This window comes from Pseudonaja textilis, chromosome 5 (genome assembly GCF_049901715.1).
Source record: "Pseudonaja textilis isolate UNSWEBS1 chromosome 5, rPseTex1.2, whole genome shotgun sequence".
Taxonomy (NCBI): Eukaryota; Metazoa; Chordata; class Lepidosauria; order Squamata; family Elapidae; genus Pseudonaja; species Pseudonaja textilis.
Window position 1 is genome coordinate 30,723,887 of NC_141994.1, and position 26,258 is coordinate 30,750,144.

The 26,258-nt window shown below is 36.5% G+C and overlaps 1 protein-coding gene across 2 annotated transcripts; it reads left to right on the forward strand.

Moving 5' to 3' along the window:
• Positions 1-550: 550 nt before the first annotated feature.
• On the forward strand, positions 551-25,673 carry LEMD3 (LEM domain containing 3). 2 transcript variants are annotated; one of them, XM_026700047.2, is made up of 13 exons: positions 551-2,752; positions 7,304-7,338; positions 7,976-8,039; positions 10,845-10,912; positions 14,336-14,415; positions 14,591-14,739; positions 18,957-19,058; positions 19,326-19,428; positions 19,551-19,729; positions 20,597-20,678; positions 23,183-23,288; positions 23,373-23,451; positions 23,607-25,673. In XM_026700047.2, the coding sequence occupies exons 1-13, from the start codon at positions 1,243-1,245 to the stop codon at positions 23,768-23,770; spliced, it is 2,721 nt and encodes a 906-aa protein (XP_026555832.1). In that variant the 5' UTR covers positions 551-1,242; the 3' UTR covers positions 23,771-25,673. The 2 variants fall into 2 exon arrangements, with proteins under 2 accessions (XP_026555832.1, XP_087790566.1); XM_087934440.1 differs by lacking the exon at positions 23,183-23,288.
• The last annotated feature ends 585 nt before the right edge of the window (positions 25,674-26,258 follow it).

Below are 26,258 nucleotides of genomic sequence, written 5' to 3' on the forward strand. Positions count from 1 at the left end.
TCCTTTTCAAATCCAGGAAGGTATAATATTGTGCTTTTTAAATATTTCCTAGTATATTTCATTTTTCTAGGAGAGGGGTGGGTGCTAACTTCCTACATTAGTATGCCACTATCTTTAACAGAAAATGATAGTGTTTAGGAACATTTGGTTGCATAAATTCTCTATTTATAGTCACTGGCAAAATTATTTTTTGCTGGAGCAATTGTATAGCTGAATACTTTTGATTCCACCTGCCTAATAACACCATTGCACAACCGGTTTCCCAGACCATGTTTTCATTACCTCCATGAATTGTGCGTGCAACTACTTTTTTCATTTTGTTAGGTAGCATCATGTGGGAATTACAACCCCTGAAGTGCCGCTCGAGCTGACCTTATTTCAGTAAATAAACGACCCTCTGCATCAGTTTCCAATTCCTACCAATCTCCGATCAGCATTTAAATTTGTCTTGTCCTCCCCCCCCCCACTTTTTTTTTTTTTTTGGTGTCTCTGGAGACAACTGAAGTTTGGATTAAAACGTCACAAATAAACCACGCACTGGATTAGAAGAATCAATACGTTTCATTTGTTCCGATGGAGTGAGAAAGCTGTTAAGAAAGCAAAGTGAACTTGAAAGGGTGTGTTCCGATATTAATAACTAAACTCATGCCTCTTTTCATTCCTCCTCTCCCCTTGCTTTGGGTGGGCCTAGGCCAAGGTCTAGTGCGCACGCGTCAGGAGATCAAAGAGAGAAGGAAAATGGAAGGTTCAGACAGTTATTACTCCCTGGTTTCAGTATGTGCGCGGCAAATGAAAATTGAGAAATCTGTCCTTTCTAAAAAAATAAATAAAAATAGATAGATTAAAAACTTTGACAATTTTTGAAGCAATGTTTTCTACTGTGACGAAGTTCTCATTTCTCTCTGCAGTTTAAACTAATTGAATGTCCGCTATTGGTAATTTGAATGTCAATCAAACATTCAAGAAGCGAAGCAACCTATCAGCCTTTGATGGCCGTTATGATGCATTTAAAATCAAGCTAATTAGTGGGAGGAAGAAAGCTTTTAAGGCTGTGAGATGGGCAATCCATTTTCCTAGTACATTCTTATGCATTTGCGGCCACTAACATGGCGGTAACTTGGCAACTGTAGTCGTAGAGCCGGAATTCTAGTCGAGGAACCATTAAGACTACATCCCCTGGGCGGGGACAAGGAGTTCGGCGCGTGGGTAGGAAGCGGCCACGGCGGGTGTTGGAGGAGTAAAATGGCGGCGGCCACTGCCGCGCAGCTCACCGATGAGGAGCTTTTCTCTGAACTGAAGCGACTCGGTTTCTCGCCGGGACCGGTAACGGAAAGCACCAGGCCAGTCTACATAAAAAAGCTAAAGAAGCTGCGAGAGGATGAACGGACGTCTGGGGCCCACGGTGTTGTCGCCAACAAGACCCGGAACAGTAACAACAATACACCGGGGGCAGGCGGCGGCTTGGGAGCTCGGTTGGGGAGCCCCGACCTCCCGTCTTTGTCCGGAGTAATTGGGGGTGGCGTTCGGGCCCGCGCAACTCCCTTCGGCGGAGGCGGTGGCAAAGTCCTGCTGGGCTTCAGTTCTGACGAATCGGATGTGGAGGCCAGTCCCAGGGGCCAGGCTGGCGCCGCTGCCAGCCGGAGGGAACGGGGTTCAACCTCACGTCGGGACCCGAGGCCTGCAGGCGCGTCGGGCGCCGCCTGTCTCAATCATAGTGTCTTGGCAGAGTCGCCGGCCCGCAGGAAGCCCAATGCCTGGTGGGGGGCGACGGCTAGACGGGCTACGGTCACGGCGGGGACTCGGGAGCAGACGGAGGGCGGGAGAGCGACCGGGGACGAGGAAGACGCCCAGAAAGAGGAGACCGAGCCGCCTCGGGAGCGATGCAAGAGCCGAGCAGTGAACGGGAACAGGTTGCTCACCTCCGGCAGCGCAAATATGAGAGACAAGTATTCGGACTCTGAGGAAGAGGACCAGGTCGCAGCTACACAGCAGGGGCTAAAGGAGGGGCCCTTTACTCGCCACTATGTCTCCAGGAAGAATCTTTGTAAATCGGTCAGCCCCTTCTCTGCTCGCAGAGGTGTTGCAGCCGCCGACGGCTTGCTGGAGATGAGTCAAGGGCAAGACTCTGTGGTTGGCAGTGGCTTTGAGGGGAATGTCAGGGCTGCCGGCGGTGGTAAAAACGCCGAAAGAGCGGACGGGCGAGAGGATGACGAGGAGGAGGAAGAAATACTAACAGCCAGAGGAGATGGCGATTATCTGGACTCGAATCCACTTACCTCCAGATACCACCGCAGTTCTTCCAAGAAAACCAACCAGCTGTTACTGCCGCCACTGCTACCTGACATAGACCATAGCAAAATAACTGATTCCTTAAGCAGTAGTAGGAAACCAGCCAACAATCATATTCTCCCTGATGCAATTGGGGGTTACAATATTGAACCAAGCATTTACAGTGCTACCAGCAGCCTGGTTTCAGGTGCTGCCAGCTCAGCATCTTCTAGAATCAATCACTCCAATCATTCAGGTTCCAATCATACATATTTGAAAAATTCTTACAACCCAAAGCTTTCAGAACCTGAAGAAGATCTGTTGCAGCAGTTTAAAAGAGAAGAAATATCTACCACAGGAAGTTTCAGTGCTCATTATTTGTCAATGTTCCTCTTAACTGCTGCATGTTTGTTCTTTCTGGTGTTGGGATTCACATACCTGAGAATGAGAGGTTCTGGAATAGCTGAGAATATGAGAATTGAGAGTAAGTATTAGGATGGAGAGCAATAGTTCCTTGGTACATTACCTGACATTTGTTTCTCTTGTGTGTTTGTGTGTGTGTGTGTGTATACGCACACACACATATACACACGCACACTTTGACACTCAAAATGTATTGGTGAATGTCATTTAAAAAGCTTATATTCATAAGATTGCACATGAAATATTTTAATTTATAAATGTATGAAGGAATTATATAGTATACATATTTATATTGCAGCTGTAAAATCAAAATACACAACTCCTTGTACTCCTTATGTAGCAGTTTGTAATGCATTCAATGATCTAGAAGCTAATAAGTTTAGAACTTATTCCTCTGACAACTCTATATCCTTTTGAAGTGTATTTTCACATTAATTTTGATCACCAGTGGCAAAGTTGGTTTCATTGCATGGAGTCCTGAAAGTTGAGATATAATTATTTTTAAAATAAGCCTATGTTTGATTTTATTTGAAGAGTTTTGACAATGGAAGTTCTTGAGCAAAATGAACTAGTTAACTTAAAGCAGTACTTATATATGTTTTGGATAAAGCACGGATGACTTCAGTATATTTGAGCAGAAAAGGAACTTTATGCAGCCTTTTTTCCCCACTCAAGTCAAAGTAGTATTCTCAAGTGAATTCTTAACAATTCTAAGCCTAATTCTTGGTTTTGGAAATATTAGTTCCCTTTCTTTTTCCCCATGTGGTTTGCTTTATTATTTCAAGTTTTTAAATGTTGCTTCCTGATAAGGAAATTACCTTGCTTCATTTTTTAAAGTTTATGATTAGCATAGTGGAAAGATGGCTTAAAAGTAAAACCACAGTTTTTAATTTGCTGTTTGAGACTTCAGGTGCATAATTATTTACAGAGATTAAATTATATTTGGATTTTGCATTGCTATAAGCAGTCTCTTTAAATTATTACATATACTCTTAATCTAGAATTGTCTGAAGTATTTGGCTTAAATGGCATTTTAGAACTGTATTTGAATCTCCTAGTTCAACTGTCAGTTGAGACATGAAAAAATCGTCTAATGCAGTAATGGATATTTTTTACTTTCCTTCATGAGCTTTCCTCTGTTGCACTTTTTTCCTTCTGTCTGCATTTGAACTTATTTCTGTTTCAAAATGAGATATTCCCATATCACCACCTTCTTTCCCCTCTTTCCTTTCTCTTATCTCATGCTGTTATTATCTTCCTATCTGGTGAGTTGTTCTTTGTCCACTGGCAGTTTCCCAGACTGTTTTAATATCATTTTTGTTCATGATTTCTTGAAAAAATGTTCTTGGATCCCTCTTAACTTACTGTGCTCTTCCCCCATTTTATCCAGAGCTGTTAGTTGCCCTTCACAGTTGATTTGTTATATATCTTCAAGTGGCCGCCTCCTGTTCTGTTAGTCATTGGTTGGTCCAAGTCATTTAACTGAAAGCAGTTTTTCCAAATTTTTAATGAAGCTCTGAGACCAGACATCTTATAATGGCCCTAATCCAGTGGTGTCAAACTCAGTTTCATTGAGGGCCGCATCAGAGTTGTGTTTGACCTCGAGGTGGCTAGTGGGCATGGCCAGGGTGGGCAAGGCTAGCTTGAGGTCACTTGTGTCGCTGCCTGTGGAGGCCTGAGCGCTCAGCCAGTGAAAACTGAGCTTAGGAGGGCTGCGTGTGAGGCACTGCAGGCTGGTCCTTCACTGTTTCCAAGGTGGCCCCGAGGGCCAGCTCTAAGCACCCCATGGGCCACATCTGGCCTGCATGCTTTGAGTTTGACACCCCTGCCCTAATCCTTTGTTTTCACGTAAGCATTAGATATTGATGCCTAGGTCTTTGGAAATAATTGGCTAAGCACTTGATTAGTTTGTCTTTGTCTTCCCATTTTTATTTTTTGCAGTACTGGGTGGAGGGTTAAATCCCAAGAATTTTATCTTGTAATGGGTATTCCACAAGGATCAGTCTTGGTTGCTATTTCAATTATTTTTTATACTCTTGATTGTCCTGATTCATGAAAAGGATTTTCAGTCTCACTCGTATAGTCTCACTCATATATACCTTCTTATTCTTTGCTATGTCCTCAGTTTGTCTCCAGAACTCCTGGATTGTCCAGTTTCTTTTAATTGAGATATTGTTAAATCAGCTGACATTGAAAGAATAACCAACTGAACAAAACCTTCCATACGTATTCTTAAACAGCCCCCCCCCTCCAAGTGGTCTATCCCAGCATCCCCAAGGCCTAAGGGAAAAGACAGGGTTTTTAAAAAAGAGACATTTGCAGTTAGGTAATGTGAGCAGTTTTCCAGAGAGATGCTAATTTCCAGAGATATGCTATTTTAAGGAGCAGGTGAAGCATCAGGGAAGGCCGTTTTCCTAGATCCCAACAAATGACATTTCATCAGTAATGGGACCCAAAACTAGCTAATCATATATAGCAGGGGTCTTTAAACTTGTCAGGTTTAAGATTTGTGGACTTCAACTCCCAGAATTCCTCCTCCAGTCATGTTAGCTTGGGAATTCTGGGAGTTGAAATCCACAAGTCTTAAACCTGCCAAGTTTGAAGACCCTTGATATATAGAATGGGTGGATAGCGCTATGGGCAATAGTAAGTCATTCAGTAGCTAGACCCTATGCCATGTAAAGCTTTATACATTCTAACCAGCATCCCAAAGTCAAATGGTAACCACTGTAATTCATATAGCAGTGGTATTATATTGACATATAAGTAGTCTTCACTTATTGACTGCATTTGGGAGCAACAACTCAATCCCTAAGTGACAGGGTTGTGAAGTGAAAAGCCACTTGATCATGTCTGGCATATATCAATTCTATTGTTAAGCAAATCACTATTGTCATTAAGTGTGATGTCATGTGGCCAAATCTTGAGACTTTCCCCTGGCTTTCTCTTTTTTAAAACAAACTTTTTTGAATATACAATTAAAATAAACGAACAAACACATACACAGCATAGAACATAGGGCTACCTGCAGTGGGACTGCTAATGCTGCAATACTGTCACTTTTGAGTGGTTTTCAAAGGCAAGTCCCACTTATAGGATATTGCAGCAATCCAATTATGAGATGACAAATGAAGAGGACTTTAGTGCCGAATAGAAAAGATGTACTTTAAGAGGCCTTCCTAGAATCCAGGAAGACCACCAAATAGAGTCCTAATTCTAGAATAGTTCAGAACCAAAGATGAAAGGCTTCCAGCATCGGGAAGGCTAAGTCAGTGTGGCAGGGATTTAATTTGAGCCTGCTCCTTCCCATTCAGTCAAGACCTTAATAGCACTCCTCCCTATAACCCTGCTTTGTTGTTTTATATTTTATTGGGCAGTTTTCTTTTCCCTTTTTCAAGATCACAGACTGCAGGATTTCAGAAACATGCCCCATCAATTGAATCTTCCTTTCCTTTGATACAATGAGAGTCTGATGGCCTTTATAAGTGCTTTAAATACCATATTTTTCGCACTATAAGATGCCCCCCCCCCCTCCAAAAAAGTGGGTGGAAATGTATGTGTCTTATAAAGTGAATGTTGCCGAAGCCCCTGCTTTCTTGTTTTCCTCCCCCAAAGCTAGGTGTGTCTTATGGTCTGGAGCGTCTTATAATGCAAAAAATACATTACTTTTTATTTGGCTAGTAGGTTAGTGTGAGGCTTGGTTATTTCATTGTTTTATCATGACAATTGATAGTTTTCAGGTAAATGTTTATTTTGTGTGGTAGAATATTGTAAGACATTTTTAAATATGCACAGTGGTATTTCATTTCTTTTTGTTGAAAATGTTTTATTAATTAGCTGATATAAATAATTTAATTGGAAAATATAATTATTGTGTCTTTTTGATTTGTACTGAGTCTTGGTAAAAGTGCATAATAAATTATTACTAAATAAGATGTTTAACTGTAGGTAGGCTAGACTGACAAGATATCCTGGAACAAAAATATCCTGGAAGAAGGCAATAACAGTTTTGCCAAGAAAATAGTATGGGTATATTTATGAAATCACCAGCACTCAAGCTTGTCTTTAAGATAACTTTAGATGTATGTTTAGTAGTTTAACATTTTGAGTTCAAATTGTACACATGGCTTTACCAAATAGACAACCTGCATACAAAGCTGAACAGAAGCCTTTCCTGAATTAACTTGTTATATATCTGATGCATTTCATGTTCACTTTCTAAATTTGTCTACATTAGAATAATCAAATATGACAGTTTATTACTATTTTAATTTAGATATCAAGAGTGAGATTTGTATTGTCCTTGAGAATTACATCTGTGCAACTATATATGTGGTTATATTTTGCATGCTTTTAAACATTTTGACGTGTATGAGAACTTTTATTTACTAGCAATACATATTTTGCTATTTAAATAAGGAGTAATAATGGAGGAAATCACCAAGATATACTACAGAGATGCTGGATATCCTTAAGATATCAGCCTGTTGTGAATTCTGTCACTTCTGTTGCACTTCTGTGTACTTTTGCATTTAGGAAATAGCTGAATATTTCTGTAATATAATTACAATAATTGGCATATTTAGTATTTCATTTTTCTTTTCATTTATAGATAATAATCCAACCATTGGAGAACTCAATGTAAAAGTAAGTATGAATTAATAACTTTGGTAAGCTTTATCACAAATCTTATTTAAATTACATAGATTATTGGTTTTAAAATTAAGTAAATTTACCCTACAAATGTTGCTTAAAGGATTTATATTTTTTGAAACTATTAATGAATACAGAAATTATATTTCTGATAAGAATTTGGTTATGCGCATTCTACAACTTAGTAATATTTTATGCACAAATCTTGGGCACACATATACTTTGGAATGCACATCTTAGAACATCACTTAATCATTTTGTCTGGAATTTATCAAAATTCTGTATTTCAGAAAGTTAAGGTACATCTCTTTGAAGTATGTAGCAGTTTTTGTTGCACCATAGAATACATGAATAATATTTATTTGACTTTTATTCTGGGTGTCTCACAGCAAAGAAATTAAAATCAATAAAAATAGAAGTTGGCAAGTGTGATATAGTGAGAATTCTCCCATTCCCATCACTAAAGGCCTGGGTGAAGAGCTCACCCATCACGTGCTATTAAAATCCTGGTTGAGAAATGTTGTCATTTTTGGATTTAAATAGTCATAGATTATGAATGGTTTCAGGCATTTTTTTTTTTAAAAACCACTTTTAGAACAAAACATGTTACTTGATTTTTTTAATTCTCTAGGTAGACCAACCAATTCTCATGAACTGTTTATATAGACTTCATGAAAAGTTGGCACAAATGGCAGGTAAGTCTTTAAAATTAATACACAGTTTAAGTAAAAACATTCAAATGTAAAAACAGTATTTTGATACTTTCAGGAATAAAATATGAGACTAAACAATATGAATTTCTTTTAAAAAATAATTTTACTAAAGATAAAAGCAATAGTAAAAAATACAAGGTAAAGAAAGAAGTAGAAAGTAAAACATCAAACGAAAAGAAGAAAAATAGAAAAAAGTATAAACAATTTTAAATAATGTTTCACCTCCTCTTAATTTACAACCAATGAACTCTTCATCCTATCTCCCATCACATTTCAGTCCTGGGGTCAGCAAAAGTACATTAAAAGTTGCCAGAAATAGAATATCTATTTTAATCTTGATCAAATAAACCAACATTGTATTACTTTCTTTTAATTCTAACAATCCTAATGTTTTGTCCATTCAAGTAATATCATATAACTTGATTTATTTTTTACCCCTTCTCACAAGATTAATTCAAGCTTTAACAAACCTTTCATGAACCCAATATAAAAGAATTACGCAGATTTATTTCTAATTCCCTTTTGATTTTTAAAGCATCAACCATTCTTTTGTATATCCAATTAAACATCTTTTTCCTTATTATTCTGGTAGCTTGTCAATTGTAGATTTACTTTCAGTGTTAACACTGCCTCGGTCTTAACAGATAAACTTGTTCCTTTTCTTCCAAAACAGTTTTGGACCCAGTCTATCCAGAGAAGCAAACATTACTATTGACATTATTGATATTAATTTCTAATTCTATTTTTTCAGAAGTATATTTTAATATTTCCATTGTTACCATATTTTGTACCATTCTGTAGTTTTTAATTAGATTTATGTATTTTTCTCCTTTAATTAGAATATTTTTTCTAGTGTCCATTTTTAAAAAAATGCTTATTTATTTTATGTCTTAGAATAAACAAGTTCACTTTCCCATGGGATGGATTCTTTATAATTAATTCCAAAATTTTAATTTCAAACTTGGGCCCTTAATCCATTTATAACTTTCTAAGTCAATCTTAATTGACTTTTTGTTTATTTCACACATTTTTAAAGTTCTTACTATGTAATTAACATTTTCATTCAGGATTGAAGGCAGACTTATTTGGTGGTTAGACTTGTCAATCCAAAGTTTTCTAATACCTGAAAAGTAAACACTAAGCAATATCTGAATGTTATTAGAAAAGAAAATATATGAACTCAATGTGATTTTAAGTCACTGGCTGCGGTTTGAATAAGATGGCTATTCCTTCTTCTCCCAGTGCTCAAAACCCATTGTCTTATTGTCTTCTCATGAGGAGCAACTGTCTGGAGTGCTTGTGATGATTTCCCATCCTCTCTTTGTCTGGAAAGGGTCAAAGAACCCATCAGTTTGCCAGCAATTCATTCTTTGCAGTGGTCTCCAGGCCCATCGTCAATCCTGAAAAGTCAAATTTCTTAACTAATTTTTTGATGTAATACAAGACACATTTTTGTTAATTATGTTATGAAAATGTAATCAAACATTTAAATGAAAATAAGGATTGAATTAAAATGTGCTGGATAGAGACAACTATAGAAAGCTCAATCCTTAGTAAAGCACTCTTTATGACAACCAATTATCAATCCTTTTAAATACTAATACCACTGACTATGAATAAGAGCAACTCATCTTGTGCATGTAATATTCTTTATTATGATTTACTTTATGTATTATTTAGTTTATTATTTATTTAGTTCTTTTTAAATTAAAAACACTTTTCAGTATTTAATATTTTTGTGATCCTGCTGGTTCTACAGACATGAATTCCATGTTTAATTGTTTGTGTGTGTTACTTTGTTTTTTTAATTAACTGAAAGCATTTATATCATAGCAATTGACTAACCTGTAGATGAAAAATGATTATAGTTATCTGCTTTTGAGTGAGAGATTGTGGAAGGTTGGTAAAAAATAAAAGACAGTATACATAAACAAGTGAGATACCAGGCAAAAGGCAGATTGCAGTTATCTCATAAATGCAACATAGCCCAAGTGGAATGTCTATGGAGATTCTCAAACATCTATTTTGAAAAAGCAGCTTTGGGACAACTCAAATGGAAAGAAATCTGGAAAGAAGCATTTCAGATAATTTAAGAAATTTGACCTTATATAACTCACTATATACAAGAGTCAGAGTGCAGGAAATACTTCTTGCAACTTTCATATTTATATTTTTCCAGACTAGCCTAAAGATTTACCTTACTGAAATTTGGACAGCCTTTGCTTCTTTGATCTTGAATGATTGCTGAGGGCTTGACAACATGTTTTAATACTTAAATAGGGAATAGTTAAAAATACATCTCTTAGATATTTTGACAGAATTAAGTTTATCTTTGCTTTTGTGTAACCAGATTAGCATGCTTTTATATTAATATCCAAACAGATTGTAAACAATACAATATTACAGAACTACATTCAGATTTTCTGCATTTCAGGTAGAATTTGTAAACAGATAATATGCAGTATGATTTTCCCAAATACTCTCTTATCAATTCCAATGTGTATCCTAAATTTGCTCTGATAAGTTGCCCTGCCCTCCAAAAGTGGTTTAGGAATATATAAAAATAGATGGGGGGTGGGTGGGGGGAAGAATCGATCCTGTCACTAATGTATTAAATGGAACACTATTTTTCATTTTTATAGCATAACTTTTGTTCCTACATACCTACATGTAATATAAAGCTCTTTGTGTGTGTGTGTGTGTGTGTGTGTGTCTGTGTGTGTGTGTGCGCACATTACATATATATGCATACATATAATACAATAAATAAAAATTTATTTTTCCCAGGTGATCATGAATGTGGAAATTCTGTAAAGAAGGGGCTTTCCATCCAAGAAGCAGCTACTTATTTAAAAGTAAGCAACTTAATTATAAAATATATTTTCCACTCTTTAAAAATTATTTTAAAAGCTATAGTTAAAAATAGTGGTAGTATGTTGCATGAATATATTTGCTTGTAAGAAGTCATTTTGAATTTTTAAGTATTAATATTTAAGCACAAAAATATTAAATGTATAGGCTTTTTTTTAAAAAAAATATGTTCTTGTCTGATCAATTTATTCATTATAACCTATTTGGTATGATAAATTACTGTATTTTTCGTACTATAAGAAGACACACTCAATCCCCAAAGTGGGTGGAAATGGCTGTGTGCCTTATAGAGTGAATATTGTGGTGGGGGGCTTGGTGTGCCACCGGTGGGGAATTCTGGAGCCTTCATTGCCAAGCAGCTGATTGGTGGTTGGATCAGAATACTGGAATACTGCTGATCAGTTGTTCTAGGCAATGGGGATCGCTGCCATCACCTGTTGCCACCCGTTTGCCGCTGATGGATGGTGGCAAACGGGCTGCGGTGGCAAACAGGCTGCGGTGGCAAATGAGCCATGGTGAATGGGCAGCAATAGGCGGTGGCAATGGCAATCCCTGCCGCCTAGAACAGTTGATTGCCGGTATGCCAGGAGGCTGATCCAACTGCCAATCAGCTGCTCAGCAGCAAAAATTCCAGCATTCCCTGGCGGCAGCAGCTCAGCTCAGTTGACCATTGGTGGGCGCAATGGAGCGGAGCCCTGACGAGCCACGTGCTGGGGCTGTGATAGCCTGCTGAAGTTGACTAGGCTGTTTGCTGTTTGCTGCAAAGAACTAGCCAGATAAATACCGGATGGGTGCTGGGAGGCAGAGGCAGATTTTTTTTTCTTGTTTTCCTCCTCTAAAGGTAATGTGCATTTTATAGTTCAGAGCGTCTTATAGTGCGAAAAATATGGTAATAAGCCTTCTAAATTTAGGAATCTAAATTGATCTTTTTTAGATTGGTGATTTGCATCTAGGTCAGACTAGATAAAGTTCAGTGACATTCAAAGGGGATCAGGTTTGCCATCTTGTGTCCAGACTACAGTAATTTCCTATTTGACTTCTCCGCTTAGCTCAGCCAGTCTCTCTGATAGAGACAGATCTGTGCCAAAAATTTTACAGGCTAATAGGACAGACTATGAAAGGGAACAGGGAAAGAAAGAGAAAAAGATCCCTTTCAGCATCAAAGTAAACCTGTCTGAAAAACAGCTAATTGCATAATTCAGTTAGATCAGTGGTTGGCAAACTCATTAGTCAATAGAGCAACATCAATACAGTACAACGATTGAAATTTCTTTTGAGAGCCAATTTTTTAAAACTTAAACTATATAGGTAGGTACATTGTTATTAACTTAATTAGGGTACTCTTAAGCTGGCCTTTGCTAAAAACGTTCTCAGTCTGATTGAAGTATGTTCTCTGAGGTCGACCCCTTCCAACTCTCCCATCCACACTCATATACTTGTTTCGTCTCTCCTTTTGTTCATCTCTATATGTCCAAACCATCTCAACATACCTTTCTCAATCCTTGACACTACACCTTCTTTCATTCCACAATGTTCCCTAACATTAACTTAATAAACTTTACTTAAAGTTTCAAGTCTTAGTTAAACTATAGGTATGTTGAATAAAACTTGATATCATACTTAATAACGATATTAAGCACCAGGTTATAACAAACATGACCATATAATATAAAAGAGAGAAAGCATTAAAGAAATAATGAACCTTGGAATTCATGTATCAAGAAAACTCTTACATATGCTATCCTCTTTTATATCAATAATGCAGGATAGATGTTCTAGAACAGACAATATAACTCAATTTAAAAAGAATACGAAATAAGAATTAAAAAATGAAACATAAACATTGAGCAATATAACAAGCAAGCCATGCTACTACTCCTAAGTTGAATATTTAACCTATATATTTTATATAATAACCATTAATGCCTGTTGGAAACAGAAGGGCATCGTCAGCACGCTAACTCTGACGATGCTGTTCACCATGTTCATGATCAGGCCCCAGTTGGAACCTGGAGGCGCTGAAGAAGCTATCGCCGGAGGGTAGGGGGAAGAAAGGACACAAGGGAGAGTGGGCAGGTGAAACTGGGAAGGGAGCCTGGGAAGAGGAAGGGCAAGGACGGCTCTCTATGCCCACATGGAGCGCCAGACTACAGCAGAGGAGAGGGGTAAGTGGGCCACTTCGAGCACCAGCATCCCACCAAAACAAACTCTTCTCTGCCAGCCAGCTCCAACCGCACACGTCCTCATTCCCCTGCTCTGTTGGCGCTTCTGGGATGCGACGGTCCACCTATGTGGAGTTCTTAGCCTTTGCCTTGGTCTTCCCTGGCGACCCATTCGGAGCAATGGTCAAGTCGTTTTCCTGACCATCGCTAGCATCAGCAAAAACCATCGCTCCGAGTGGCTCGCCGGGGAAGACCAAGGCGAAGGCTAAGAATTCCACGTACAAAAGCGCGCACACCCCCCACCCCACCCCAGCCCTCCCAAAGCACCTCCGAGAGCAGCAGAGGCGGTGGACTGGTGCTTGTGGCCCTGCTGCTTTAAGCATCTCCATGCACACACACACACACCCCTGTCCCAGCCCTTCCCAAGCACCTCCGTGCATGGCAGAGGCAGCGGACTGGTGCTCATGCCCTGCTTAAAGCAGGGACATGAGCATACACACACACACACACGCCCCAGCCCTCCCTAAGCAACTCCATGGGTGGCAGCAGTGGTGGACCTGGCCACCTCCCATTTGACAGTGCTGCTTATGGGCGGTGGCCAGGTCCGCTGCCTGCCATGAGGTAAGGAGAGCTGGGAGAGCACTGCGTGGTGGCTCAGCCAGCTAGCCAAGCCCGAGGATGTTCGGGGGACAGCTAGGTGGGCTGGGCGAGTCCTGGGAACAGTGAGGGAAGGGCTTACCTGTGAGCAGGCAGATTGGCTCCAGGCTACTTCTTTCACAAGTAGAATCCCACCCCTGGGAAGAGCCACATGTGGCTCGTGAGCCAAAGAGCCGCATGTGGCTCGCGAGCTGCAGTTCGCCGACCACTGAGTTAGATCATCACCAAATTTAGTGTCTAGTTCATCACTAAATTATCAGATAGATAGTGTTCCCTGTTTCATTGTCTCCTAAAGCCCATGACCAAATCATAATCTAGCATTTGTGCATACTGTTTTGCTCATTTCTATATTTATGATGAAATATCTAGAAGTTACTAAGTGACATTAAATATGGTTGAATTTTGTATGTGTGTGCATATTTATAGTTTTATTAGAATGCTTTATACACTGTCATTTTTACATTATACCAGCATTTATTTATTTTGGAAATTCGCAACATCTCTCATTACTGAATGTTTAGTGTACAGCAATGACCAGAGAATTTGTGGTCTTCTTTATTTTTACTTGATTTCCTTGTTTCTCTTAAGAATTTAGGTCCAGAATATGAAAATGCATTTAATGAATCCTTGCAATGGTTATTAAATAGTGGAGAAGATGTTGGTATAAAGTAAGTCATTTTTTTCATTTTTTTTCTAGAAATAGTTTAATTATAGATTGTCTTTCATATCATAGAATAAAATTGTTATTAAACAGGAAAAGTCATAGAAGGGAGAGGGAATGTACAACTCTGTAGTTTATGGTCTGAATCATAAGTATGAAAAAAGATTAAATTATTTTTATAGGTATGTTGGTAACAGCTCAGATGAAGAGTCTATAACTGATACAACTGATATAAAGTATCTAGTATCAACTAGGCCACAGATGACTCTTACATGTCGTTTTCGTCGTGCATTTATTACTGCAACCTGTAGATCATTCATTCTGCTGTTAGGTGAGTATTATTTAGTATTTTATTCTGAAACTTTAATTTATACTTGTGTAACATAACATTTCTTAAGAGTGATGGTAATTAACAATTCTATTTTTAAAGTAAATTTTATACCCTCTATGAAAATAGGGGAAATTGGTAAGAATTGTGTTGAAACAGATTGTATAATGTGACTTACATCTAAAACTTACATCTAAATACTAATATAAAAGGAAGGAATTATAAAGAAATAATCTACACAAATGTCTTTTTAGTAGTTTGTAAAGTAGCACATTTAATTATTGCTGCCTGCATTAGTTCAGTGAAAATTTATAATCTAAGTGTGTTTTGTACACTTAAAGATACAGATAGTCCTTGACGTAATGATCACAATTGAGCCCAGATTTCTGTTGCTAAGCGAGGTACTTGTTAAGTGAATCTTGCTCCATTTTACGACCTTTCTTACTATTGTTAAGTGAATCACTGCAGTTGTTAAGTTAGTAACATGCTTATTAAGTGAATCAGGCTTTCCCATTGACTTGGCTTGTAAGAAGGTTGCAAAAGTTGATCATGTAATCCCTAGACACTGCAATTATCATAAATATGAGTGAATTGCCAAGCAGCTGAATTTTGATCATGTGACCATGGGATGCTGCAACAGTCATAAGTGTGAAAAACAGTTATAAGTCACTTTTTTCAGTGATGTTGTAACTTTGGTCATTAAATGAACTGTTGCAAATCGAGGACTGTACTAATGCTGAAGAAATTTGATAATTTTACATTTAAAATGTGATATTTACTGTCTATTATCATTCTTGTCAAATATAATAATATATTATCTAACATTACCTTGTCTAATATAATATAACACTATATACAATATTTATAATTTGTGCTATTGTATGTAAAATACTTTCTTATGGAGTATGCATGAAGTGGAAAACTTGTCTTGAAAACAATAGTATCTTACTAAGAAGTATCTTAATTGTAATAGAAAACCTGAAACAGTTTGAATATTTTACTTTCTGGATTTCTTGCTTTTCACTTCACAGGTAGCTCTTACTGACAGAATAAAAATTTGTATTTTTCCCACAAAGAATCAATTCTCTCACATTCATCACTTAGCATGAATCAGTATCTCCCATCTTGGACATTCTACCCATTATTATGCTTTGGGCTTTCTTGTTTGCTGCCACTGTTCTTTACTGGTAGTGCCTAACTGTCTGCTTAATGTTAATAAGTATTACAGAGGCATAAAAATCAATGCCATCTACTCCCACTGCTAATATTTTTTCAGGCTTTGCTGATACTAGTATATTCATAGCTCATCATAAAAACAAAACTATGCTCCCTTTTCAACTAGCAATCAAACCAGTACAATCCTTTTTAGTTTCTTACATGGATCCTTTACTCTACATTAATAAAGCACGATGGCATGCAAAGAGTTCATGCTAAAAGTTCAAGTATTGCTTTTTAAATGCATTCTGAAAGTGTCACATCAGTAGATATTAGAACATCTATGCAGCATATGCAAAGGACTACCATAACAAATCAATTATATCAGCATGGTCTTTTTGCCATTTTAAATATACTGTGACATTACTATATAACAACACTAACAAAAGTCATAACTATCTAAAACCAATATAATGAATGTTTTTTTCTGTGTGGAGGAGGACCACTTGCCATAATATAAAATTGGAATTTTGTGAAGGTGAGCTTACTAGATGAGAATATTCTGGAGAATCAGGCGTTAGGAAAGTGAAGTTCAATGTTTGCTCTTTTCATAGACTGATGGAAATAGCCAGCATAGTATTTCTCCATGTAGCCATTGACAACTGTAGTGCCTCCTGGGATGATCTTGACCTAGTCATTTTCAGATCAGATCATTTTGAATGACCAGCAATCCTAGAAACTGCATCTCAGTCTACTTTTTTAAAATGTTGGTGCCAGTGAAGATCTGGCCATCCAGATGTCTTAATAACAGCATTTGATTTGCTATATGAGCCATATTCTTGTAATATAAGTAATTTTGGCCCAAATTCTTCATCTGTGGGGTTCAATAAGGGACTGTCTTGACTTGTCCCTGTATTGTGTGTGATTTAAATTTATGAAGTAGAAACTTGTGATAGAATTTATCGCTGTAGTATTCATGACACTTTTCACTTGGTGAGATAAGAGATGTACATCTGCCTGATAGAAATAGAAAGCAAGGCACATTAGAGCAACCATCTAGAGAAGACACTGGAATCCAAAATTTTCCATTTTTAAAAGGGATAATCATACACAGTCATAATCTCTGTGACCATTTATATCATGGCTAATGGTTTTGGATTATACTGTACTCAGTAACTACTTTAACTACTGAGCAGGTGCTTTGCTATCCTTGAGACCTTGTTGTTAACTGTGAATACAAGATTATCTACTACTATTAGTTGTGTTAAGATACTTTGGTGATACCAGAGCAGATTCCTGAGGTTAAGGGTTTTTTCCCCCTCTTCACCTTTGCCTAGCAGTGATTGCAGATGGCATAGCATGGGTCTTCAGGCTTAAACTGTGTGTCTGCTGATATGATGGTGAATATTCCCCTGATTTGAAGTCTCTTCCTGTCAATCACTTTTCTCTGCTAGGTTGCTATTAGAAAGGAGTGCGCTAGCTAGGCAAAGAGTCAGTATTGTTGTATCTTTTGTTTTTATAGGCTTAAGAACCTCTCTCCATAAATTGATCCCTGCTTCAGGTTCATTGACCTGTAGTAATAGGTGGAAAGCAGTGTTGTGGCTATTAGCAGAGCAAGCATTGTGCTAAAACAAACTTCGTTGTAACAGTCAGTCGCCCTTGGCCTGTTACCTTTTGATTGGGCTTTTCTTTTGATTACCCTTCTTAAATCTTTCGCAAGCATAGTTTATTTGAACAGTAGGATTTTTATGTGGATATGACCTAGAAATAAGGAGAAATTTTCTGACAGTGAGAACAGTCAACCAGTGAAACAGCTTGCTTTCAGAAATTGTGGGAGCTTTATCACTGGAAGCTTTCAAGAAGAGACTGGACTGCCATTTGTCAGTGATGATGTAGGGTTTCCTGCTTGGGCAGGGGTTGGACTAGATGACCTGCAAGATCCTTTCCAACTCTGTTAATCTGTTAAGAATGAGCTGAAATTTTATGGAAAATGGTGGTGGGGAGAGACAACCAAGCATAGTAAATAGTTCAGCAATAGTGTAATGGCTAGTTCTCACACAAATCCTTGTTGGAAGAATTCCCTCAAAGGGATAAATAGAATTTATTTGGAAGGAGAGGCTTTGGAGGCAGAAAAGAAAGAAAATGTCTTTTTAAATTTTAAAATACTGTAGTTGAATTAAATAGCAGAAGAGTAGGTCATGTGAATCTTTTTCTCTGTTTCTATGGAGATTCTCAATCATCAAGGTCACGGTTATCCCAAGGTGCTCTTCAAAAGGCAACTGGACTTACTTGGTTTTTACCTGGTTTTTCTCTTTTTTTAAAAAAAAATCCACATTCCATTAAATTCCTTTAAAATAAAAAATAAAGTACAAAATTTCAATTCCATGGGAGAGACCCTCAGGCAGCCAGACATACCTAGGTTTCAGCGCAATAGTGAGTCTTAAGTGACAGGTTGCTTGCAGACGTTCTCATGATAGGCCTAAATATTTCATTAACAAGAATTTTATTCAGAGTATTGATCATTTTCTGCTTATATGGCTGCTTTCATCTACCTGCTCCCTTAGCACGCTTTCTCTTGATTATTCCACCTATCTTCAGTAAGCAAAGACCAAAGGATTTTTTAAACATTACAAAATGCAAGGCAACACTCCAATCAGTGGAGGAGGGAAATTTGAAATGTAAGTGGGGAAAATGCTTTGGATCCAGGGTAGGTGTGCTTATTGTTACTCTTGGATATTCTTTAAAGAAATTGCTTTTTTCTTGGGTTCGTATATGCTGCCAGCAGGTATAATAAGAGGGTCTATGTTGGATCCAAAGTGCCTTTCTCACGTTGGATCTAAATAGTGAACACCTTTAGTAAGCCATATCCCCAAAACAGAATGGAATCCTCAAAGCATTGGCACTCAAACTAACAGTGGCTTGTTCTAAGTAGGTATGTTGACAATGGAATGCCAGAAATAATTGTTTCAGGCTAAAAATATCATTGAATCCACATGCTTTCTAAGCTAAAAACTGGCAATCATAACATTAGAACTGTTAGATATTTCTGTTTTTATTTGGCACAGGTATTGGAATGATTTGGGGAGCCATAAAATATATGAAATATAGATGGTACAAAGAAGAGGAGGAGACCAGGCAGATGTATGACATGATTGTAAAAATTATAGGTAAGTTTGAACTAGTTCTTAATAGCCTGCTTCAGTATTGGTACCATGTCATATAAGTGATTTTGAGACTTTTCAGAGGTTGGACTATGATACTTTGTTCCTCCCTGTTAATACTGAAGTTAATATGCATTTTGGTAACGTTTGATTGTCAGGAGTGTAGTTAATGCCTGATCACAGAAAATGTTGTAATTTGTGTTAACCGTAAATACTTTTCATTAGATAACTTGTGATGCCAATTTGATATAGCAATCAGTTAATATTTTTCAGATATTCTAAGATCTCACAGTGAAGCATGTCAGGAAAACAAAGAACTACAAAGATATATGCCTATCCCCCATGTTCGAGATTCTTTGATTGCACCAAAAGACAGGTATGTTCAAAGAGTTAAAAATATTTATTCAGAGTACTTCAAAGATGAATGTTGGGAAAAGATACTTAATATGTTTTGGTACAATGTTTTACCAAAATAACTTCTTTTATTGCATATTTCAGGAAAAAAATGGAAAAAGTATGGAAAAGATCTGTTGATTTCCTTGCTGCTAATGAATCTAGAGTTCGCACAGAAACACGAAGAAGAGGTGGTGCTGATTTTCTGGTATGGAAATGGATACAGCCATCTGCATCATGTGATAAAATGCTAATCATGCCATCTAAAGTGTGGCAAGGTCAAGGTATGCAATACTGTACATTTATACTTTGTGAAGTGTTTTCTCTTTAGTATAACTTTCAGTTAATGCTAACTCTAGTTTAATCAATTGTAATGATATTGATACAATATTATATTTTTATATTCATTGTGTATATTTCTTGAGTAGCCAGAAATGTAAATAGCCATAGGGTATATGCAATTTGAAAAATTATTTTTGTTGTCTTTGTTGGGTAGAATGGATTTGCATGAAAACTGCTTGGCTTAGTGGGTTAGAAGTTCAGTAGAAGTCTATGTCTAAGTTATTATTTCTCTATCCAACAGAAATGTATAGTTATTTCTCTATCCACTGCTAAGAGGAGAATCTTTCTAAGAATAAGCTGATTAGATCTGTACAGTTTATTTATTTATTTCCTTTAAAGCCACTATTTTTATTACCAATGCAGTGAATCTTAGGACCAAGATTAGGCTATAGTGATTGTAGTTTTTAATTAGATTGGCTGATAATGTTCATTATAACAGAGGAAGATAATCTTGCATCCTTCTAAAGTATCATTTGTTTTCACAACAAATCTTATCATATATCAGCCACATTTCCATTGTACCAAAGACTATTTCATTAAATCAGAACAATGCTGTCTAATAGTGTTACTGAAAAAATAATAATATATAGTTAGGAACATGCATTGTAAAACTGTATTGAAGATAGTATTGTCTCTAGCAGTAATCTGAAATGTGATTGTGATTTTCTATATTTATACAGTTTCATTCATTCTGCATTGTGCATTATCTCAGAATTTATAATTTATGTAACCAGTAAGGATTAGAATGTTTTTAAAATATTTGATATGGAAAATATGATTTATTACTAACATATATCTATATTTGGCAGCATTTCATTTAGATAGAAGAAATTCACCACCGAATAGTTTGACCCCTTGCTTAAAGATTCGCAATATGTTTGATCCAGTAATGTAAGTATATTCTTTTCTTTACATAGAGAAAATTTTCAAGTTTATACTGTAATAAGAATCACAAAATATAGCTGGAGACATGTGAACAATAAGGAAGAGCTTTATTATTAAACTTTTGCAAAAGGGAATTCTCCTCATGGCAGAAGACATTTTCCCCAGGAGGACTGGGGTTTATATACAGATTCAAATATACAGTCTCTGCCCCTTTCCTGGGTTCACAATCTATCCAACTACATATCTCCCTATGCCACAGCCATATTATTGTTGCGGAGCACCTGTTTCCTTGTCTTTGGAAACTACCCTTGTTCTCATGGCTTCTTCCTGTTATGCCCATCGAAACACAATGGATCATTAACCAGTTCTGTTCAGATCACTATGACCCAGTATCTTCCACATATATCCTAATGCCAAGAAATATAACCCCCATGTTCCAGCCAAAAACCTGACATTTGCTTCTTAAAACAAAAGAAGTTACAAAACATGTTGTTAGATACAGTTGTATAATTGTCCAGTAATCTTTGTAAAAGGTCACATAGCGAACAAACATGGAATATCTTCCGTTTTTCATTTTTTCAGGTGTAACTTTCTTCCTCTCTCCCTCCCCCTCTCTCTATATGTGTGTGTGTGTGTGTTTTCGTAGATTTTCAGGGGTAGAGGTATGTAGGTCTAGGTGTGTTCGGGTCTTTTCCCGTGTAAGATTGAGTATCTTGGCGATGTTTTGGCAAGGTCCCACTCGCCATCCTCAGGCTGATGCTTTCGGCTTCATGCCAGTGCAGGCAGATGCTTACATCTGGCACGAAGCTGAAAGCACCAGCCTGAGGATGGCGAGTGGGACCTCACCAAAACGTCGCCAAGGTACTCTTAATCTTACACGGCAAAAGACCCAAACACAGCTAGACCTACGTGTGTGTGTGTGTGTGTGTATGTATGTGTGTGTGTAATAAATATCCACATATAACAATACAAATGGAATATCTATTTAAATATAGAATAAATTGTTTAGGAAAGGTGAGATAGAACAGAAGTGTATTCATTTTTTTAAATTGACCATACATACAATGGCAAAACGTTTGTGAATCTTTTAGAACTCACATCACGGCTGCGTCATGTGATGTATTGGGATTTTTCCCCCCTTCGCTAAACAGAGCGTGGGGTGGCCAGCATATGACTTATTAGGCCTGCAGGCTGGAAGTTTTGACAGCCCTGCTTTAGAACTATCAGTAATTCTGCAATTCTGTGACCTACACTGTGAGCTAAGTTAACTTTCAGTCCTAGACGAAGAATTTCTAGTTAAACAAACAAAACTAATACAGACTAATATGTTAATACAAAATTAATATTAGTTGCCTTGTTGAAAAATATATGCAAAGCTTTAGATTTAACAAACCTTACCTAAACCAAATCTTTCCTGGCCCTGGGTCAGTCCTGCCCATTGACTTGGAGGAATTTTGGATTTGGAAGTATTTTGGTCCATTCCTATTGAAATAATTTTTTTCAAGTCATGGATATGTTGGAGTTCTCTTCCATGCAGAGCTCTTATCAAGTCATGTGACAATGATGCAGAAGGGCTAAAGGGTAGGGTTTTCTCAATTCTCTTTGTGGGTATGTGTGAATATGCACATGTGTACATGCACAGATGATACTTGATTGTGTATTCACCAACATGCCCAAATAATGAGACATGCTTCCCATATAGCTTTCAAGAAGAACTATTTGAACTAAAGCGCTTAGTCAGAGTATCTCTTTTTAATGTTTTGAACAGCCTTGCTTTTTATTATTTTGTCCCTGCAAATTTCTTCTATCACCCAGTTTCCAATTAATTTAATTAGAATTATAGTTTTTATTGTAGTTTAAGAATTAAAGATAGAACAATCTGTTGAGTGAGATTATTTGTTCCTTGTAATTCATTATTGTTATTCTGATTGGCAGGGACTTTCCTGAGTCATAGCATTTTTCTCACAATGAATGAAATAGTTTTATTGAAAGGCAGAAGAAATGGGAGATTTATTACGGACAGTATTTTGAAATCCGTGGGTCTTATCTTGATAGTGAATATTAATATCTGCTGGAAGTTACGGGACTTTTGGCATGTACTGTCATCGAAGTGATATTTTAATTGGGTTTGGTCTATTTGACTTATGTGAAAAGAATATAGTAGCCAGTTTTAGATAAACAGATCTGTAATGTTCTTGGTGAATTGTATTTTATAATACAGGACATAAAGATAAAAGCTGCTTTTATCTTTTAGAGTTGAAGATTTTTATCTTACCTGCTTGAGATCAAAAACTTCTTGTCTATAGAGGCATTAATAATTTGTGTTATAAGAAACTGGAAATTGAGACTCAAATTACCCTTTTCTTGATATGTTTATTAAATGTTGCAATTTACGTGATTGCCACTCTGTCTTTTTATTGCTATCTATAGATTTCTATTTTAGTATGCTATATTATTTTGAACACATTAAGATATAACCATAAATAAACTTTTATGTGTTGCGTTTTTAGGGAAATCGGTGATCATTGGCATTTGGCTATTCAAGAAGCAATCTTGGAAAAGTGCAATGATAATGAGGGAATAGTTCACATAGCAGTAGACAAAAATTCACGGGAGGTAAAAAGTGATTTAAGATAGTATATAACTTGTATATTCAGTTTTTCTCCTGCATGTCAACCCAAATTCTATTTTTTTACCTAGGGTTGTGTATATGTCAAGTGTTTATCTCCAGAATATGCTGGAAAAGCTTTTAAAGCATTGCATGGATCTTGGTTTGATGGTAAGAAGTTTTCCATACAAATAATTCAACAGCAAGCTACAGTAATTGTTAAATAAAAATACTGCATATGAAAATGTTTTTATAATGCTTATAAAATTTTATTTACATTGCATTTTTAAAATGATATTAATTTTTTAAATTATATTTTGCTCCAGGTAAGTTAGTAACAGTAAAGTATCTACGATTAGATCGGTATCATCATCGTTTTCCGCAGGCTATTGCTTGCAGTGCTCCTCTGAAGCCATCAAATACACATATGAACTCAATGTCTCATCTTCGTCTCCGGACAGGCACAGCCAACAACCAGGGAAACTCCTGAGACACTTATTATACTAGAACTGTTGACTTGCAGCAGGAGTTTTTCCTGACTGGTCTTGTCTTCCACTTTTACTACTTTTTGTATGTTAACAATTACATTAATCATTTTTCAGTCTCATTTTTTAGAATGTCTGAGTAATGGGTAGTACTGAATTAAAAGAGCATTGGCTATAAAATGTTTTAGAGTCCAAGAAAATCAACATACTATGTTTTGCATGACAAATGTTGAGTTTATTAAGCATTCTCAGATGTGGCTGAACTTTTGCACCAACAAGTGTATGATAACAGTCCAAAAGCATGGAGATAAACTGTATTTCCATAGTTTCCTGTGAAATAATCTTATGGGTATTTTGTAACAAAAGCCACCAACAATTTCTGATGGAAGATGAATAGATGTGTTAATTTCTGTCCAGTAATTACTTTTTGTTGCTGTAAACCTTTATTTGTGTCAGTCTGGGGATGGGAAGAATGCTGGCTTTATTAGCTTTAGAGCAGAAAACAACTGAATTGCAGATATGCTGGTTTTGTATATAAACATCGGTGGTGGCAGCACCAGCAAGTAACTTGTGAGGATGTCTACTTCAAAGCAGTGAATAAGCTTCCTATTTTATTCATAACCAATGTTTTATTTAATTTAGCTGTATTATTATCCAAGGGCCAAATACCTTGAAGTATTAGATACAAGTTAAATATCTTTTTGTAGGTTTTATATTAAAATAAAAGGTTATGATTTTTGTGTGAATGGTCTAATATTGTTACTGTGATAATGGATTCAAAATCATGTGAGCAATAAAGAAGTAATTGGCAGGTACTCACTTTGTGAAAAGTTATTTACTACAAAAGAAAATCTCTTACAATGTACTAATGGAGAGTATATTTTCCATTAAAATTTGCTACCTAAATGTGCACAAATAAAAAAATGCACATATTGAAAATAAATTCTTGATAGAGTGTAGAAATGCAGTACATAAAGATTTTTATATGTTCTGTATTAAATTAAATGTGTGCATTGTTTACACCTTTAAAATTACAAAAAAATACAAAACATTTTGAAACTTAATCTGAAAATATAAAATAATTTGATACAGTAATTCCTGTTGAAGCAACATAATGTGTTGATCCAGTTGAATATTACAGAGGTAAAGGGATGGAAAACCATTTTTTAAAAAACATAGTCCAGTTTTTGTAGATACGACCTTGCAGCATGAACTTGCACAAATAATGCACGTTTTCTTATGGATAAATGAACATGACACACACTTGTGTAATGAAAAATCCTACTGTGCCTTATCATTGTGCTTTTTTTGTGGGCAACATATTTAATAATGGACTGTTTCTTATCTGGAAAAAAAAATTGGTCGGGTTTTGTCTAGAATGCTAACAAATATATGTAATATAATCAGCCACACAAAGTTCTACTCTCAAAAAACAAGTACATATTTTTGACAAAGAGAGTAGATTTTGACAGGTCTGTTAGGTTTTTCATGGAAACTTACTATATACATCAACAAATATGTATAATATACATATATATGTATTTATGTGTATATAATCTGGTTTTGCTGTATTGGTGCATCATAGTGATTTATTGTTCTGATCTTAGTAACCATTTTGTGATCTATTGCAAGTATGAATGTAAAATTAAATTGTGGCAGTTTAAAACGTTGCCTTTTGATGCAGATGCATCTTCTAAACTATGTGTAAACCCTGTACATTTGTTATAGTAAACTCTACCATTATGTAGCCTATTTTACCTTTAAAATGTTGACCAGTTTTCCTCCCTGCAAGACAGATGGAAATGTGTATAATACCATGGACACTTCAGAAAGTCAGATGTTTGTAATTTGTCCTGTAAAAACATAAAAGCAAACCAAAATCAATTAAAGATTTATTAGGGCTTTTTACACCCGTGTCAGTTCTTTAGGTCTTTTAACATTGGGGAATAATAGTTAAAATAGATTTCTTTAACTCTTGCACTGGTTGGGAGCACAACATTGGATGATTATTAAAAAACAAAAAACAACTACATTTTATCATGTGTATTTTAAGTATGAACAGCTACTCTGTTGATTATATTTTCTAATTAAATGCCTATGGAGATTCTCAGTCATCCAGGTCATAGTGGTCCCAAAGGTGTTTTTTCAAGAGGCAACTGAACTTTCTGGTTTTTCTTTGAAGATGTTTCACTTCTCATCCAAGAAGCTTTAGAAACTTCTTGGATGAGAAGTGAAACGTCTTCAAAGAAAAACCAGAAAGTCCAGTTGCCTCTTGAAAAAAACACCTTTGGAACTTCTAATTACTACTAGACTGTTCTGAAAAGTAGAATGTGAGAGAATCTCAAGTTGGTACCTTTAAGATCACATAAGGACCCAGATTGTTGGAGGCAATATGCCTACTCTGTAAACTGCTTAGAGAGGGCTGTAAAGCGCTATGAAGTGGTGTATACATCTAAGTACTATTACTGTAACCTATTCTTAATTTGCAGAAAT